The sequence below is a fragment of the Cheilinus undulatus genome, linkage group 6 (assembly GCF_018320785.1).
Source record: "Cheilinus undulatus linkage group 6, ASM1832078v1, whole genome shotgun sequence".
NCBI classification, from domain to species: domain Eukaryota; kingdom Metazoa; phylum Chordata; class Actinopteri; order Labriformes; family Labridae; genus Cheilinus; species Cheilinus undulatus.
The window spans coordinates 12,188,295-12,206,531 of NC_054870.1; the positions used below are offsets into that span (position 1 = coordinate 12,188,295).

Consider the following 18,237-nt stretch of genomic DNA (forward strand, 5'->3'; position numbering starts at 1 on the left):
CCTTCAAATACAAACATGATTCAACAGCAACATTAGATTAACCAAACAATATACTAGGTAAAGAAACTGTAGGTTATATATATTACAATCTTATATGAATACCTTAAAGTCAAATTCAAATTCTGGGTGAAGAATTAGTTACACACTGAATTGGGCTGTGACTAATACCTGTTTTACACTGGCTGTGTGTTTGCAGCATGATGGCTATGTCATGTGTTAGCTCAGGTGTGCCTGTTTGCTGCATCTACATGCTGTCACAGCTCTGTCGTTCCATTTTAACTTTCTTTAAAACTTTTCAAAAAAATCTTCCTACAAGGAACTTGATTCATTGTATAAGTAAGCGAGGAAAAATAATTTTTAAAGCATTCTGTACAAACAAGGTGAGCTTCCCCACAGAAATGCTACACTAGGCTTTTACCTTGAAAAGCACAAATCTTGAAATATTCTAGTGATAGCTAGAAGCTAGAAGCTTTAGCAACCATTGAAGTTGCATTATGGCCTCTCAGGGTCATCAAGAAACATACTGCAAACTGGCTCAACTGATGTGGGCATACACATCTTCTAAAACAAGCTAAATGTGGCTCTCTTTCATTGTCCTGTCTATATTGGCCATGAGATGAGTGCAGCTTCTGGGAAAAATTAGCAAGCCTTCTACTCTTGAGATTCTTGGCATGATCACACAGACAGTCAGAAAACCCTGATGTAACAACATTCACACTAACATGACAGAACAAGCTGTGATGCAGCTGAGATGAGGCTGCCATGCATCCAGTCTGAAACAGTCAAAACAGTAAGGCTAGTAACTCTCATTGCAGAGCAGGTTGCAGTTAATGCAACACAAAAGTCTGAATTTGTCTTAATAAATTTGCAAACTATTATGTTAATAAGTAGTGGTTTCTCACTCAGCATGTGTTCCTTGGTTTGATGTTAAATGTACACAACAAATAACATTAATTGGTTTAGTGGTGAAAAAAAAAGATTATTTTCGTTTATTTTGTTTACAGGAGAGCCATGTTTCAAAAATTTCCTGTAAAAATCAAACACTTGTTTCTATACCTTGTGAACAAAAATAGAAGCCCCAGAAACCCAATGTTGGATAAGTTCTCATTTTTTCGCACCACAGACTCTTGAAACCTCTTGCACAACTTAAAATTCAGATGAATAAATCAAAACATTTTACAGACATCTAAGACAATGTAACCTTTTCTGTGCTCATCCTGTATGTATAAGACAAATGTAACTTTTTAAATCTTCATAATACACCCAATACTTTAGAAATATCTGTATGGGAGTATTTGAGTCTATGACTATGAATGGACCATCACTAATCTCTCTCAGTGGTGACTACTCTGAGCTGTTAGTATGTTTAAGACTGAACTTTTAAAAACTATGGATCATTAAAACATCATTTTAAATGATTTAAAACTACATCGCCATTGAAAAATAGTATTTTTTACAGCACAGCTGTTATCTTGAAACCATCATGTATTTGGTGGGGATCAAGCTAGGTTTAGTGAAGTATTGTGGTTATTCCTGGCATGTTGCCATGTAAAATAAAACAAGACTAGGATGGATTTATTGCCAGGGCAGCAATAAATCGAGCTCATTCATCAGTGTTGTTGTTATCCTTTTTGTTTCTATCCATCATACTTTCTGCATCTCCCTCATACCCCCAACACAGCTTTGGCATATGGCTGTTCAACTCAAAAGTGGTTCTGTTAGAAGCAAAAAGAAGATTTTTCCTTGCCATTGTAACTTTGATAAATGCTGCCTAGTGCTGAGCTCATGGTGGATTAATGTTGAGTCTTTGTAAATAGTTAAACAGGAAAAATACAACAAGAAGTATGGTATAGACCTACTCTTATGTGTCTTTAGACAACTTTATGAACTGCTGCTCTACAAATACAGATTAAGATTGGCACTAAAATACTTGCTTTCTGACTAATTTCACAGGGGCTCAGAACAAAGCTATGTTTAGATCATCATGAAGGTCAGCAAAGCATCCAAAGCTGCCATCATCAAAGCGCATCCATCTGTGTGAATTGCTGTGTTTTAGGGACTTTGAGGATAATTGCAGATTTCTATCACTGTATTCATTATCCTGTCTTTGGAAACCATTGCCTAAGGTAAATTTGCCAAGATAGTGGCTACAAACATGCTGAGCTGTTCCAGTTGCAGGTACCTGAGTGTTTAGCTCGAGGCGTAGAGGAGAGTATAGTAGAGGTCAGACAGAGGACAGCAGTGACACTGAATGCTAACACGGTGCTTCTCTTGCCTTTTAGCCATGCTTTATATTTTCTCCTCAGCACAGAGCAGAGGAGCTGTCCATCCTGACAATGGGGGAACCGCTTCATTCCTTCAGCTTCAGTTTCTGTGATCAAGCTCACTTTGAATGGAGGACGAGTTGAAGCAAATGCTGACTGAGCACTTCTGCACTCAGGGAGTGTCATGCCCATGGTCTTCATCATCTTCTCTCCCTCTCTCTCTTACCTCTCTACATGTCCAAAGTTTTACTTGAGTTTACTCACAACCATTAGGTGAACAGCTTTGGGCTGATTAGTCAGAGCAGTGACATTCAGCAGGAACACAAAGTGCGTCATTGTGTGTTTGTTTTGTCATGTTACGTTCTCATGCTGACAGCAGCTTTTAGTCAAATAATGAACTGTGACACAGTAATAAAACTACATACTAAATAAAATTGCACATTTCTGACTACACAAGGTCAAACTACCTGAGAAGCTCAGCAGTAACCACCCACTTTTATGACTGCTCTGGTTCTAGAAGTAAATTTCCCCATTAAAATCACCAAGTGACTTTCTCAAACTTCACTTATATCAACATTTCTTAATCGAGAAACCAAGCCAACTGACTACGAATAAATGAACAAATCTGACTATGAAACAGCTTACTTAACACAATATCGCCGTCTGAAAATGGCGAATATAGAGAATATATGTAAAGGTACAAGACTGTATGCATATTTTTTTCCTAGGGTGAAGAAACACATATCTTTTATAGCTATCCCTATTGTATTTCCTCTACTCATTGCTAATAATAGCTTTTAAAGCTTTTAAAACTGCACATGGACTTTCTACATTTGTCTTCATTTAAGTTCTTATATTGTTCATAATATTGCAACATATTGTAGTTTGCATATATTTAGTCTTCCATAAAATGCTAACAAGTCTTGTTGTCAGCCAACAGCAGATGTTGGCAGATGTAGTAAACATTTCCATTGTAACAGTGAGCTCAACCAATCAGAGACATTACTGTGACTCACTAGGACTGCAGTTTTTTGCTTAAGAATTGTGAGTAGAATGTTTTTCTCAAAACCAGGCTGCCATTATCTAAACTTGTGCCTTCTACAGAAGGGTACATGCTTTTTTTTCATGCTCAGGTTGGTTGTGGTAAATCTACTTTGGATGGTTACTGAATTCTGTTTATGCTAGGAGTCATATTAACTACAGAGAAAATGAATGGCTAGTCTGTATTGGAGACTGAACTTAAAGGTATGCCTAAATTTCATGGCCTTCAAGTATCAAAGAGGATTCTAGTTGTTTTTATCTCAGCAGTGCCACATTTTGATTTTCTGGCCTGCAGGTACACATCTCACACACCAATATTCTCCACAAGCTGTTCACATCTCACAGCCAAAACAGACAGGAAAATGACAGAGAGACACGTTTATCTCGTTTTAGCAGGCATGCATGTCCACATCGGTTTAATGTGTTTTCAAATCAGTTTCTTGATGACTCTTAAAGGCCACAAGCCAAATGTGCTGATCTAACAAAATCGATCTCTAAACTGGAGCTTTCTGCTTCCACATCAGAAGCACATAGCTCAGCTGGCTACATAAGCTATGCAGGCAACGAGGCAATGTAGCTAATATAAACAAACTAATCTCACAAAGCTGCAATGTCAGCTAAGTAGCTATGCTAGCTACATCAGCTTTAGCTACATTTGCTAAAGCTCACATTGCTAAAGCTAACTTGCAGACATTGGCTTATGTAGTAGCGTTAATTACGTTGCTAGCATAGCTGTTAGCTTTAGCTAAAGCAAACGAAGCTGAAGTGAGCCACTGTTTGTGTAACTACTTCCAAAATGCATGTTTACATAATTTAATAACAGATTAGATCTCTGATCTTTTTCTCTGTTTTTTTTAAAGTCTGTAATGTGTGATGCAGTTATTTCATGAATGTACCTGCCAAGCTTTGTTTATGAATAATGTTGAATTAAAAAAAATACTCTAAAGCCAGAAATATGTTGTATTGGCAAATCCTAGCATTTTATTTCTGAGATACACAGGATCTCAGATGAATGGTCGCTGAGAATGGCCATCAGAGATAATGTCACAGGGAGGATGAATACAGTACAACTACACTTCCAGTTTTTGGCTGACTGCTGAGGTCAGCCATACACATAGCAATGTCCGTGTCTAAGTAAGTAACTGACTGAGTGAGTGACGCGAATTTATAAGCCTTACAATACAGAGTTGCATTTCCTTGTACTGAATGCTGGCAGTGATGGCTACCTCCACTGTGTCAACTAGAGCCATACATACAGAGTTGTGCTATGGGCAGGGTTTACTTGTACTGAAAGCCCTCTAAAGGCTGCTGTAAATACTAAGATATAGCTTTAGCATGGCCTCTGTTAAACCAGAACTGGGCCACATTTCTGTATGACAAAGAATAAAAACAACCCTATAAGCTTTTCATGTTGGTAAAGATGTTTTTGACTCTTCTGCTGACTTGCTTTAGCATGACTATGTGAGAGTTGAGGGGGAAAGGGTAACTTTTTGTGTCAATGCTTGTGTATGTTGGCTGCTCCTGTAGCGATTAGCTCTGAATTAGCCACAGCAGCACTCAGTCAAAACTGGACATTTCTTTATTAAAACAAGCAAAGACAGCAACACTAAAAGCTTTCTGTAACAGAGGGTGTGTTTTTGCTCTTCTGCCAAACCGCTTCAGCGTTAGTGTGTGATAATTAAAGGGGGAAAGGGTTGTTGTGCTTGTATACAACAGCTGCTAGCCAAATGTTAGCTCGGCCTTAGCCAGACCATCACATTTCTTCATCACAGTTAGTGCTGAGAGCAACAAGGAAAGCTTTCTGTGACAGAAAACGATGTTATCACTCTTCTGTTGCCCCACTTTGGCATGATCATGTCATAGTTACAGGGAAAGGGTTAGTTGTTGCATACAGCTAATGAGTTTTTGTCTCCCAGCTAATAATTCCACTAGCAGAGCTGGTACTGAGCTGCAGCGGCGCTTTTGTCTGAACCAGACAACATGTCTAAATCCAAACAAGCCCACAGAGCAACACTGAAAGCTTTCTGTGACAGAAAAAAAATGTTCTCGCTCTACTCCTGATCTGTTACGGCATGGCTTTACAATCATGGCAGTGGGCTTGTCCCGCATTGTCCAGCATTAGCTGTTAGCTTGTACTTGATTCGGACTCGTGATTTGAGACTCCTGCTCAACCTTTTTTTTAATTTTTTCATCATGAGCTCCTGTCCGCCTCTCACTCTTTCTCCTATAGTCTCTTTCATTTTGTCTGTTTGTGCGTCTTTTACGCAGCAGTGTCAGCTGCTCTCCTCTCATCCTTGTCTGCTTTCATGCTGCGTAAGAGTGACACACACAAACGCCACACTCACACCTACACTGAAAGGCACGCTAACATGTTGGTAGTGTAGACTTCAGGCTTCTATCTGTTGAGGGAGTAAGTTTCAGGATACTGGAGGATAAACAGCAGCTTTAACAGCAGAACTTCCTCCTGTTAAAGCTTCCTCTGACCATGGAGGATCAGCGCGTCAGTGCTGCGTGTGTGCGCTCCAGCTGTGTGTGTCTGTGTCGCCTGCGTGAGCCAGGGGTGTGCGCTATGTTAAAACATTTTGGTAAATATTCCATTAATACTATATGTTCATGGGAAACATAAACATAAACAAATAAACCTTAAAATCACCGAATTTGCATTGTTAAGAGAACGCTACTTAAACGTTTAGCACATCTTTATTTGTAGGGAATATGATAAATGTGCTGTTTTTGGATAATTAACAGATATAAAAAAAAACCAACAGGAAAACTAAAGTAGACATTCAGCTTAATTTTACACATATAAAGACCCTTGCCTACCTGTCTGAGGAGAATTAGAAATGTTCATGAAACCTGCTGCAGTTTTTATTTTATTTTAGAATAAACAGTTCATTAACAGTTAGTGTATTATTGTTCGTATAAACTTACTACCATTAAAGACTTATATCTGCCAAAACAACATTTAATCTCCAGTGACACTGTTTGTCTCTATTAGTGAAGTCTGACACGTCTCTGTAGTATTTCATGTATATATGCAGAGAAGAGCTTTATTAAGAGGACAGACAGAGAGAGAGGACAGCATGTAGCTATGTACATTTAAGTTGCCACAATAAATTTTGCTTACAAAAAATAACAAATGACAAACTCACTCTGCCAATCGGGCATTTCAACAGGCATCCCAGATAGTTGAAGTCAGCCATATACTAGGTTTTAACCTAGTCTTGTTAGTTTTTAAATTAAAAGCCAGGTTAGCATTTCTGTAGACAAACTCACATTGTTTAAATAGAATGCTTGTATTTTGAAATCATGCAGCTCAGTTATACAATGAATCAAGTCACTTGTAGGCAGGTTCATTGAGGTAAATCAAATGAAGAAAGACAGGGCTGTGAAAGACTAAAGCACAAAGCCAACACACCTCTGATAAGAAAGCGGTGATGGTGCCAGCAGTATGCTGCAAAGACACACCCAGTATGAAACGAATGATAGATGCTTTAAACTGTTATTTCTGCTTTATGGTATATCATATTTTGACTATTTAAAAATAGGGCTGAGCAATTTTGAAAAAATATCCAATTAAATTATTTTGACTCATATTCCAAATGTGATGTGAATCTTGCAAACTATTCTAGAAAAAATGACATGAATGTTTCCATGATGTGTAGAGCTTAACATCTCTGATACAAAAAAATTGTATTAAACTGGTGTTTTGGCACATTTAAGGTTAAAGAAATATCGCACCTTCTGAGATTTGAAAATGACAGCAGGCTTCTTGTAATTTATTTTAAATTCTGATTAAAACTGAAAACATCAAATAGAAGCCTACCTAATTTAAGACCCAGTCCATTTTACCAGCCTGGTGCTACAGCATGTTTTTACAGATAAAGGCAGTTGTCAATAAAGAGGCATCCTAAGTGATTAAAATCTCAGCTGAACAGATTTTCATGATTCAAACAGCTCCAATTGTAATTTTATCTTTGATTATAACAGCAAAATCGGTAAAAATGTAGGGATTGAATCTCCGGGCTGGGGGGCCCAGAGACACATTTAATGGGATGGGCTAGGAAATGCTAAGAGAGAACATGCACCGGTACTGGCAGGTTTGGCTGGATTTTGTGTGCCCATAAAAGCTCCATTAGCCTTTGCTCATTGAGGGCTATGCAGAAAAATGTAAGCAGGTGATCTTGATGTTTACATTTGACCACTAAATAGCTTTAACAAAGAATAGTGTTAACTTTCAGCAGTGAGAGTAACTTCTTCCTGCCAGTCATTTCATGAGCAGACTTTGTGTTTACATCCTCACTGTCCTCCTGTTCAGTGTCTGTCTTATACACAGTCTGGAGCTCGGCCTGGAAAAACCTCTGAATGAGACTCAGGAAGTCTCCGGGTGGCCGTTCTCAGCTCTACTCAGCCGTTCCGCTCCACCGTCCTAATCGAATCACAGGTGCTTTGCTTGGCGTGCCTGCGTTATGTCTGAGCTCAGGGAAGGTGTGTATTTGGTCCGATGACGTCCATCTAGGCTCAGTGACTGTTATGTTCCTCTGAGGGAAATGAGGGGTGTTCAATTTAATCAAGTCTTCACAGACGCACAGAAGCGTCACTGATGACGAAGAGAACCGGCTGAGGACTCTTCAGTGTGGTCACCGTGGAGACGTGCATGAATGGCTTATGATGATTGAGAGTGTTTTATCTGTGTGAGTGTATCAGCTGTGAGGGAGTTTAAGACCTACCATCTGGAACCTGCACCTCTCTGTAGCGAATCAGTTGGCTCGGGAGGAGGGGCTTTGTATGAGCGTGCTCAATGAGCGTGTCCTCCACCATTTGCACCATGCCAAGAGCAGACTGGAAGAAAGAAATCAAACAATTTAGGCCACCAAAACAATTTTCAAAAAGTAAGACACACCTCTCAGGGAAGCATTTGGTTCTGTTTGGCTCTGTTGCTAAGATAATGTACTTTTCTCTTTTATAAACTTTCTTTTAGGTTGGCCTGTTTGCATTATTTTTCCCTTTTACCTTCCCAAACAGACTTTATTCATCTGTTGGATCTACATGACCTGAATTATAAACATCTACAGCTCTTTTTCCATCCTCAGTTTGTTTTTCATTAGACATGTTTTTGCATGCCTCTAAAACTTTATTTTTCCTGACTTCATTAACTAGGCCTGTAGAAAGTTGTTAACACCTTCACTTCTGTTTCAACATTAAAAATTAATTTGGTTTCATTTCTTTTTTCCATAAAGACCAATAGTATAAGGCCCCCCTTTTTAAAAACCAACTTGTTAGTTGGATGTTTCAGGACTACGCTGTCCTTGTGGTGATGAAGTGGATTACTTCTCCCACCGGTTAGCCTTAGGCTTGTTCTGACTTTCAGTCCAAATCTGTACTTTGGCCAATTCAGACTGCTCAGATCAGATTTCACGGTGTCTTTTGCATTGCACACACGTCGAATCCTGAACAGCATCAGAGAAAGTAAGCAGAAAGAAGCAAAGTTAGTGAGTACAAAGTAGTAACTTTTAGAATTGTAACTGTATGTTTATGCATTAATATTTGTACTGGTATCACTGAGTACTCCAACATAAGTACTTCTGCTTTACTGAAATTTGCATCAGATCATCCTGCAGCCTGAACTGTGTTCACCAATGCAAAGATGTCTGAATGTGTGTTCACTTTGCTGTGTTTATCCATTCTTCATTTCTTAGGATTTATCATTGGTGTTAGGGTTTTTATGATACAACATTTTTAAACTCAGATATGACACAAGTAATAAACTATATTGATAGCTCTATGATACTAAAACAAAACCGAATTCCTGGGCACAAAATATTTCACAACTTCTTGTGTATGATATGTTTGTGCGATAAAAACTGTGTTATCACACAGTCTAGTTTAATCTAAACAGACCACCGCTGCTCTTATTCTTTTTCTCGCGGTAACACTGGGTTGAAAATATGACTTAAGTTATATAGGTTTTTAGGTACTTAAAAGAAGAGGACATGCACTCAAGCATTTTATTTAGCCCTGTTTTGCCTTAATAATGTAATTTCTTCTTTTTTAAAGTCCCAAGAATTTAAGATATTTCAAAGGAGAAAACAATTTTCATGAAGACATTTCCATCCAAGAGAACAGGATATGTGAGTTAAGATCTCAAGAGAATGACAATTTTTTTCTTTGTCCAGCAAAACAGAGTAAAATAAAACACATGTCTTCCTAAATGACCTATGTTCTGTATATCCCAGATATCTTGTTGTATTTTCCCAGGTAATTAGTAAACCACTAAAAACAGCCCCGTTGACCCACTTTTGTATCCCAACCTACCAGATGAGAACCGCTGTTTTAAAATACCATCAAATAGTGCTGTGCAATTACTAGAGGTTCAGTTTCAATCAAAATGATTTTTAGCATCCTACAATCATGAAAAAAGATTAACAAAATAAAAATACTGTGATAGTGATGGGCAATGTGAGTTTCAATTTCAATCTTAATTCTGGCTTCCATCAACCCCGAAACAAGGTTATTGAGATAAAACAATTACTGAGCCATATGCTGTGTTACACTTGATTTCTCCATAGTTTTTATCACAAGGTAAATTTTTCAGTGTTGTGATAGTTTGGCTATTAAAATAAATTTTTTTGTTCATTCAATGTTTTTGTATGCCATCATGTTACACATTTATGCTTTTAGAACTCACTTATATTCACTTATTGCTCGTTTTCAAAGTGATGAGTTTTTAAGTTCAACACACACATTCATGTTTAATAATGGTGACCTTAGTATCAACCAAAATAATCATAAATATGATTTTTGCCATAATTAAACACCCTTAGATTATTGTGCTGCATGCTGTGCTGCTGGGAGAGCAGAGGTTGACAAAAAGACAGCCGTTGGTTAACAAAAAAGTAGGGATGCAATGATAATTATCGATACGATAAATTATCAACCGATATTGCATATAGTTCACATAATTTTATTATCCTGATAATAGAACATTAACTGATAAAATCCACGGATAATAAAGGCGTTTGTTTTCTTTCTCACGAGACTACACATTCCAAAACATCTGGTGGCCCCATGGTGCATGACCCGCTGTTAAGCACCAGAGAAGAAGAGGAAGCAGCCTCAGTGCTGAGAGGCTACACGGTGGAGTAATTCGGTATTTACGGGGAGGATAATACTACAGTGTTTGTAAAATTTGCCCCGCAAAGATCAATAAGAGTGGAAGAAAGTCATCGAGTTTTAACACAATGGATCTTATACGGCACTTAAAAGTCATCCTCCTAACATCATTTAAACAAAGCAGCAGTAGCGGCGAGCCTTGAATTCTTGTTTAGTTGAGTGAAATGTCAGATCTGACCACTTGTCAAGATACTTAAATTCATCTCAAGGGAAAAATGTATGTCAGTTGTGTATGCTGTACTTTGTTTGGTACACAAATGTTTACTTAAAAAAAGTTAAAAAGAAAAAGTTCTAAAGTCAGAATAGTTCTTTGTTTTTTTATGTAAACACGAGTGATGTTGGTAAGAGTTTGTTATAAATATCTTTGCACATTACATGTTAACCCCTTCTTACCCCAAGATGTGCATAAATACATCACATAACCTTTATTTAAACAAACAACTGAAAAAAATGTTTGATTCTTACCGTTATCGGGCATCAGGAGTAGAAAATTACCAGTATCAGTTAAAAAAAAACTTACTGTGCATCACTACAAAAAAGGTCAATGACGTCAGCCATATGGTTTTACTGTGATCTCAGAATCAGTACCAATAATCAAGATTATTGTTCTTGCCATAACTGAACAGCCCCAGAATGAAACAATCAAGCAATAAAGATTGCATTCATTCTCAAATATGGTATCAAAAAGTATCATTTTCAAAACCTCAGCAGGAACACACTTCGGTCTCTTTATCTTTCTGATAAAAGTTTCATAAAAAATGTGATAACAGTGACTCTTTTGGAAAGACAGAATGAAATGTTAAAACTAGAGGTTACTATCATATAGTTTCAATTCAATAATATTTACTGGTCAATGGCCAAACTGGACGATACAGGTGCTTTTCAGGAAAAAGACAGCTGAAGCTGTGGCACCTTTTATTTGTAAATGCTCTTCAAAGGTGACCTCCATGTAAAAAAGTGTAAAGATTTATTACATTAATAGAAGCTTGAATAAGGAACTCCGATGTTCTTTCTCTGATGTTTTTCAATGGCTTTATATCTGATATGCAATGGAAAACATGCTTCTGTGTTCATTATTTGTGTTGCTGAGATGAAAAAGAATAGCTGTAGGGTAAAAAATGTTAGCTATGTTGATTTTCTTCTTTTTTGTCACAGGAACAGAAACTTTGATAACAGTAAAGACAATCGATTCACATGCAATTGATTGTAAATTTAGATTTCTCTTAATGGTTTTTAGGTGACAGACTATAAGCATTGGTTTTTAATTTTGTTTCTGTGTCAGTTTTGTTCAATCACTGAAAAAGGGGAGTTGGGATTTTTTAGGACACAACCCACTCTGACCTTTATCTGTCATGCTTCTGCCTTAGAAACAGCACCAGAGCACACACTTCCTGGCACCTACTACCAACCCAGATAATTTGCTGATGTAAGAACACACAAGTCTGATCAGATCATTTGCAAATTAAAGTGTGAACAGTCTATCAGTGATCAGATTTGAGAAATAAATCCTGCTTGCCTGCAGTCTGCACAAAGCCTTATTCTCCCTCTCCAGCAGACTGTGACGCCAGCCTCATAGAAAGTGTGACTTTATAAGAGGTTTGAAAATAATCCTCACTGATACCACATGAAGGCCAGATAAAAGACTCAAGGTGAGTCAGAGGTTTGAGAATAAAAAGTAAATTCAATATTCACTCAGAAAGTATTTCAAAAAGGCCACAGAAAGCCTCAAAGTCTAAAAAAATATGTGTAGACTATTTCAAATTGCCCCCTTTTACTTGGTTCAGTCAAAAATCTATCACACTTTTCCTGCAGTTCTGAACCTGCTGCAGCAAAAACAAAATTACTGGAACAAAACACAGTTTAACTGATAATTTATTTTAAAGGCAAACAAAGGTCATACCTGAGCTATTGTTGAGCTTTCAGAATCTATGAGCCAGAACGCAGCCTAACAACCTCAAACAAGGCATTTCTGTTTGTTCCCTGTGCAGGTAAAAAGACTTAAGGTGACTTTCTCTTTCAGGGCACCTGTTCTCTGGAAAGACCAACCAGGGAAAATCTGGCAAACAAAATTATTTTCCTTTTGTAATCCTTATCAAAAAAGTGACTTTAAAAACAAGCTGATTGGCTTAAGGTTAAGGGTATTTTCTGCATAACTTTTGATGGGGATACACAGCACTGAATTTTGCAAAAATCCAATTCATTTCAGGCGATATTGATGCCAATATAAAAATGTAGTTCAAGCCTGAAAATTTACTTTAGAGTTTAAGGAATGAGAATGAATAAAGAAAAATTCTTCAGGTCGGTTGGTCCTACCTCAAACTCAACATAGGACTGACATTTACAGATGGTATATCGGCTGTAAATATCAGCAGAATTTTTTATATCCGTGTATACTAATCATCAACTTTTAAGGCTTAATATCTGCAGATATCAATATCACATCAATAATACTTGTACCCCTATTTTTAAAGGACCCATCTGTCTTGTTTAAAGACGTAACAATTAGTTGAAACATTAGAACAAATACTGGCAATCAATTTGACTAAAAATGTGCATGGTATTGCTGAAGAGAGCACTACCTACATGAGGGATCTCTTGTTTGACCTACTGTAACTGCTAGTAGCTGATGCTGAACGGCAGAAACATTTGAAGATTTTGAGGTAGACAATGTGTCTTATTCAAAGCTGGGTGTGCAGGGAATAAACAGGACAAATGCAGTGAAAGACTGGTTAATTACATAAAAATCACAACCGGTATAATGCACATAAAGCGGCACCATGTTGAAAATCTTCGGACACTAAAACTTATTGATAAGATCAATGGGAAGCACATCTTGCTTCAACAAGTGTAAAAGCAACCAAGCCTATTATATCCAACAGTGTTCTAAGGATTTGGACTGATGATTAATGATGAAAATTTGGTTGTCATAACGAAAGTTTTCACAAACATGAATACAAACTTAAATTAGGTGGCACAAAGTTGAGCAAATTCAGTGACTTTTAAAAGCTTTCTGTGCTATGTCTAAAAAAACAGGCATATTTAAAGAGACTCTTCATATAATGATTTAGGGATGGGTAATTCTTTGGGATTTTCCCAATTTGATTGATACTCTTTACACAGTGCCTGTGTTTAAACAGTGCCTGAATGTCATTAGAAAACACAAGAAATCATAAAAAATCTGGATAGAATGGTTTTATAAATCAGGAATCATAATACAGATCTTAAGCAAGGTTTATTGTCAAATCCGTACTCTAATTTCTTAACCCCACCTGTGATGTGGTTTTATTTCTATCTGCCAACCTCATATTTCCAACTACCCTGTCTTTAACAGTTGCTTTATTTTTCTTTTAGACATGAGGGGCTTTGTAAAGATAATTTTCTAAACAGCTGATACAATGATATGACAAACCTCCTTAGTGATGTTTCCATGAAGAAGCGTCTCGATATGTAACCTTGACAGAAGCTGAGGTATGAAGGCCTTGAGGCGAGGGAGAGTTACATCTGGAAAAAAAATCACACACAACAGTAATCAATCAAAATGCAATCTCCCCAGGCTGAAGACTTAATCAGAAAAGAGACGAAAAACTGCTGCATGCATGCTTCTGTGTGTTCATCATGAAGTTCTTCAGTGGTCACATTAGAAAAATGCAGTCTTTAGCAGGTCGATATGGAAAAAAATATCACAACAGTCTTGGCTAAAATCAACCAATATTAAGGTTAATATTAAGGCTATCTCCTATTCTATGGTATACAACAGGGGTTCATTATCTCTGTTTCTCTGTTTTCGAAGTGTGTTCTGTTATCTCTGTCTCTTTTTATGTTTTTATTTTTTTAAAGATTTATGTTTGAGGGTTTTTTTTGCCTTAATTTGAAAAGGACAGGACAGCTGAAAGTGAGGGAACTGGGAACAACTATAAGAAATTACATGGGAAAAAGGGTCCACAAGCTGGATTTGGCCACCTGCTTCGAGGACAAACTTGCATATTTGGGTATCGACCCTACCCATAGGCCTTCAGCGCCCCTTCCATCTCAGATCTAACCTTTCCTCTCTCTTGTACAGAAGACATGCACTTTGTTTAAATTTAATTCAAACAACATTTCACAGTGGGAAGCTGGCATACTTGCATGTAAGTCACATTAAAGTTTTAAACTCCAGAGGAACTGACTTTTGTCTGCTGCTGCTGTGTGAAAGGCTATCTCTTTGAATCAGGAGTAAATTTCCAAAGTATAGCATAGTTACAGACATAAATTGTACTTTAACTCCCTTTTTAGAGAATTATGGCTCAGCACTAATGCAAGTCTTGTCAAACACGAACACATTCAGTTCCACAAAAATCTAGCCTGTCTTAATGTCGACTGGCCAATCTGAATTCAAGCAACGTCTGACCCAGATTCAAGGATGAGCCACTACTGGGACACACTCTCTTTATCTAAATGATTGTTTGTCCACAGCACCACCAACTCTCTCACACACACTCTGAAACAAAAGTGTGTGGAGGAGCTCAGACAGGGGACGGCAGGAGGGTAAGGACACTGATAAGAGAGCAGTCATGGTAATTGGAGGCCCTGGTGACTGGGCGGCAGGCTTTCACCCTGCAGGTTAATTGAGTCTCATGTGAATCTGAGGATGGTCTGTCTGGGCAAGCTCCGAGGTAAAAATATAACAATCTGCCCTTCAGGTTCCAGACCGGCACTGCAGAGAGCAAAGACTGCAGCCAGAGAGGAGCACAGCCTCGGCATTCAAATGAAGAAGAAAAGCACAAGTGAGGGAAGAGAAGATGTCTATCTGCTGGGAAAAAAAACTCCTGAAAACTTCATGAAGTTATGAGAGTAAAACTGAAGTAATTATTCATATGTTTCTCACTCGTGTGCAAAGAAATTAAACATATCACACAACCCAATACACAAACCCAAAACTACCTGCCTTACTGTGCTACTGCACATTTGCATTCTATTACTGCACACTAACATATTTGCACGTCAAGTAACCTTCACTGCTGTAGTTCTTTTGTCCATTGTTCAAATGGCTGTCATTTCTTTCTTTAATTACTGCACTGTTGCTAATTTGAATATAACTTCATCTCACAATTGTTCAACAACTAAGATGATTCTATGCTGTTGTATTGTTTTTCTATTTATAGTTATATTGTCACTCTCCCAGGTTCTGTGTGAAGAAGGGTTCGTCTCAGCAATTGGTAATTGGATGATTTCAAACGGCTGTAAGAGTTAAGATGTTTACAATGAGAAACTTAATAATTTTTGTTCATATCCAAGAATATAACAACCTATAAAACAGTTCTAGCAGCGCCAGCAAGTTGGTATGCAGTAATGCATTCACAATGCAGAGTACTGTTTTAGCTACCAGAAAAGTGGATATATGAGAAATACAGTTAAACCAAGGAGAGGAAGTATTAGTGAAACTGTGCTCTAGTTTAATTCTGAAGATGAAAATTATTTTTGATGAAAAAAATAATAAACAAGGACCTTGGATGCAGCTACCAGCCCTCTCGTAGGACATCTTGTTCCTGCTGAATTACTTTGAAGAAAGAATGATTTTAACATGAAACTGCTTTAATTAAAATTTAAACAGATGTTCTCTATTGGGCATTTAGTTTTGAATAAAAGCTCTTCTCTTCAATAATCAGGAGCTGGTTTAAAACCTCCAAATCGATCAAATTTGACAGAATTCTGACTTCCTCTTAATTACAATTTAAAAGTTCTGCTTATAAACACTGGTTCCCACACTTAATATAAATGATACATTTTCAGCAGCGTTAGTGTTACTTTTAAAGTTACCAATTTCATTATTTTGTTACATACAGAGAAAAGTAACAGAGAGTACTTTTTGTTATAAAAAACAAAACAAAACCCTTAAACTACTTGTTCCACGTCAGTTTTAAAAACAGTACATGGCCTACTGTATGTCTGCCTTTTAACATGTTAAGTCTACCATTATTCTACAGCCTAGTTTACAGCCCATAGTCTCTGAATCTGCAGCCTTTTAATAAAATATCATGTATGATAACTTTTACAGTTTTTATTATGCTTACAATCTTAACTGGACATAGGCTTATAGTTTAACACACAGGCTGTGCGTAATACTGCAAAACTCATTGAAAGAGCTGTGCAGCAGAGCAGTATTAATGAAAACATTACAACAACAGCGATTGCGGTTACATTTCACTATGAGGTTGCTGTCCATTCAAAAATTCAACATAACAGGGATAACCCAAAAATCTCTGCCATCTTGCTAGCTTAATCCATGGGCAACGCATGTGCACTGACAACTGTATTCACCTTCAGCTGGCACACAGCTGCATGCCAACAGGTAGGAGAGAAACAAAATCAGATGTTGCTTCTGGGTGTCTTCTCTTCTGGTGATCAATGGTAAATGTAAGCAGAGCAGCCTTTTTTGTAAAGTAGTACTTTTATGGAAAAAAGTGATTAGATATTGATTAGTGTAACTACAAAACTTAACCTTACCGTTCTCATTCCAACAACAAGTTATCCAAGTATTCTAATGTTTTTTTTGTGGCATATTACCCCAACACTGATTCAGGTTGGCTAAACTAGTGCCAATGTATTTATGCAATGCAGACAGTGTGCAAAAGTTTTTTCCGGTAATTTTTGGTAAGTGAAATTTTTTTTTTTTTACCTAAAATTAGGTGCCTAATACATGTATCTGGAACTGCTATTCTGGTTTCCAAAATAGCTATTAATGTCTTTAATTTTATCACATTTACTTTTAAAACTCTTCCATAATGATAATCCCAGTCAGGATCCTTTGTAAACTTCATCATATGTCATGGAGAGTATTAATCTTAATCAACAGAGAACAATACTTGTGATCACATTTTTTGACACTGCACCAGCCTCACTCACCAAATAGCAAAAGTTCACTTGCCCACTTGTGGCCCTGAAGAAAGGCTTGACCGTGCATTCATACTGTGTTTCATGGACCTCTGTTTGACTCCCAGTAGTAAAAGACTAATAAGCACCAGAGTTGGGACTTTGAGACAGAAATAAAGAAAGAGATTTTAAAGCTGTCTCACCATCCAGAGCTTCTCTGAGCTCATCTTTGGTCCAGGCAACCTCGGTCATTAGCAGACGGAGGTAGTACATGGCGTGCTGGTGAGGCTGCTCGGCTCTGAAGTTATTCAAAGACCTCATGTACTGCAGGGAGACAGAAAAGTTCAGCACTTCATCAGCTGGATTAAAAAAAAACAAAAAAAAAAACTCTTAAGTATGATTCTATACTGCAGTAACTTCACTGCTCCTGTGTCGTAGAGCAAAGTAAAATAAGTTATGAATACACAGGTATAAAGGTTAGCAGTTCAATAAACTTCTAAAAGTCATCTCTTTGATGAATCGTGACTCATGGTGATGTTGTTTTGATGATGGAGTTGCAGTCGGGGCTTACCGCCTCTTTGATGATGTCAAAGCGCTTCTCGTCGATCTCAAAGGTGGCCATTTTCTCAATGATCTTCTTCAGCAGGATGTGCTGTTTGTCATTGTAACCTTTAACAGACAGCTGAAGCAGACAGCGACAGAGGACAGCAAGGGCATTACAAACCAACAGGAAGTTCAGGTAGAATCATTGGTTAATACATCACACTGTGGTCTCATTTGATAGCTAAGAGGTTTTTATATTCATTTAAGAAATATCTAATCATTTTCTTACTTACTGATTGTAAAGAAAAGCCTATCATACAGGTAATATTTGGCCAAATGTTGACCTTAATGAAAGCATGAAACATAG

At 37.5% G+C, this 18,237-nt stretch overlaps 1 protein-coding gene across 3 annotated transcripts in view; it reads right to left on the reverse strand.

Moving 5' to 3' along the window:
- Window positions 1-18,237, reverse strand: part of ide (insulin-degrading enzyme) — a 61,921-nt gene that overhangs the window by 11,826 nt on the left and 31,858 nt on the right. For all 3 annotated transcript variants that reach the window (XM_041789053.1, XM_041789052.1, XM_041789051.1), the window contains 4 exons: window positions 17,899-18,009; window positions 17,531-17,651; window positions 13,888-13,979; window positions 8,036-8,147 (listed from right to left, as the gene is read on the reverse strand). In XM_041789053.1, the coding sequence (XP_041644987.1) occupies window positions 8,036-8,147; window positions 13,888-13,979; window positions 17,531-17,651; window positions 17,899-18,009 (436 nt within the window). The remainder of the gene's footprint in view (window positions 1-8,035; window positions 8,148-13,887; window positions 13,980-17,530; window positions 17,652-17,898; window positions 18,010-18,237) is intronic.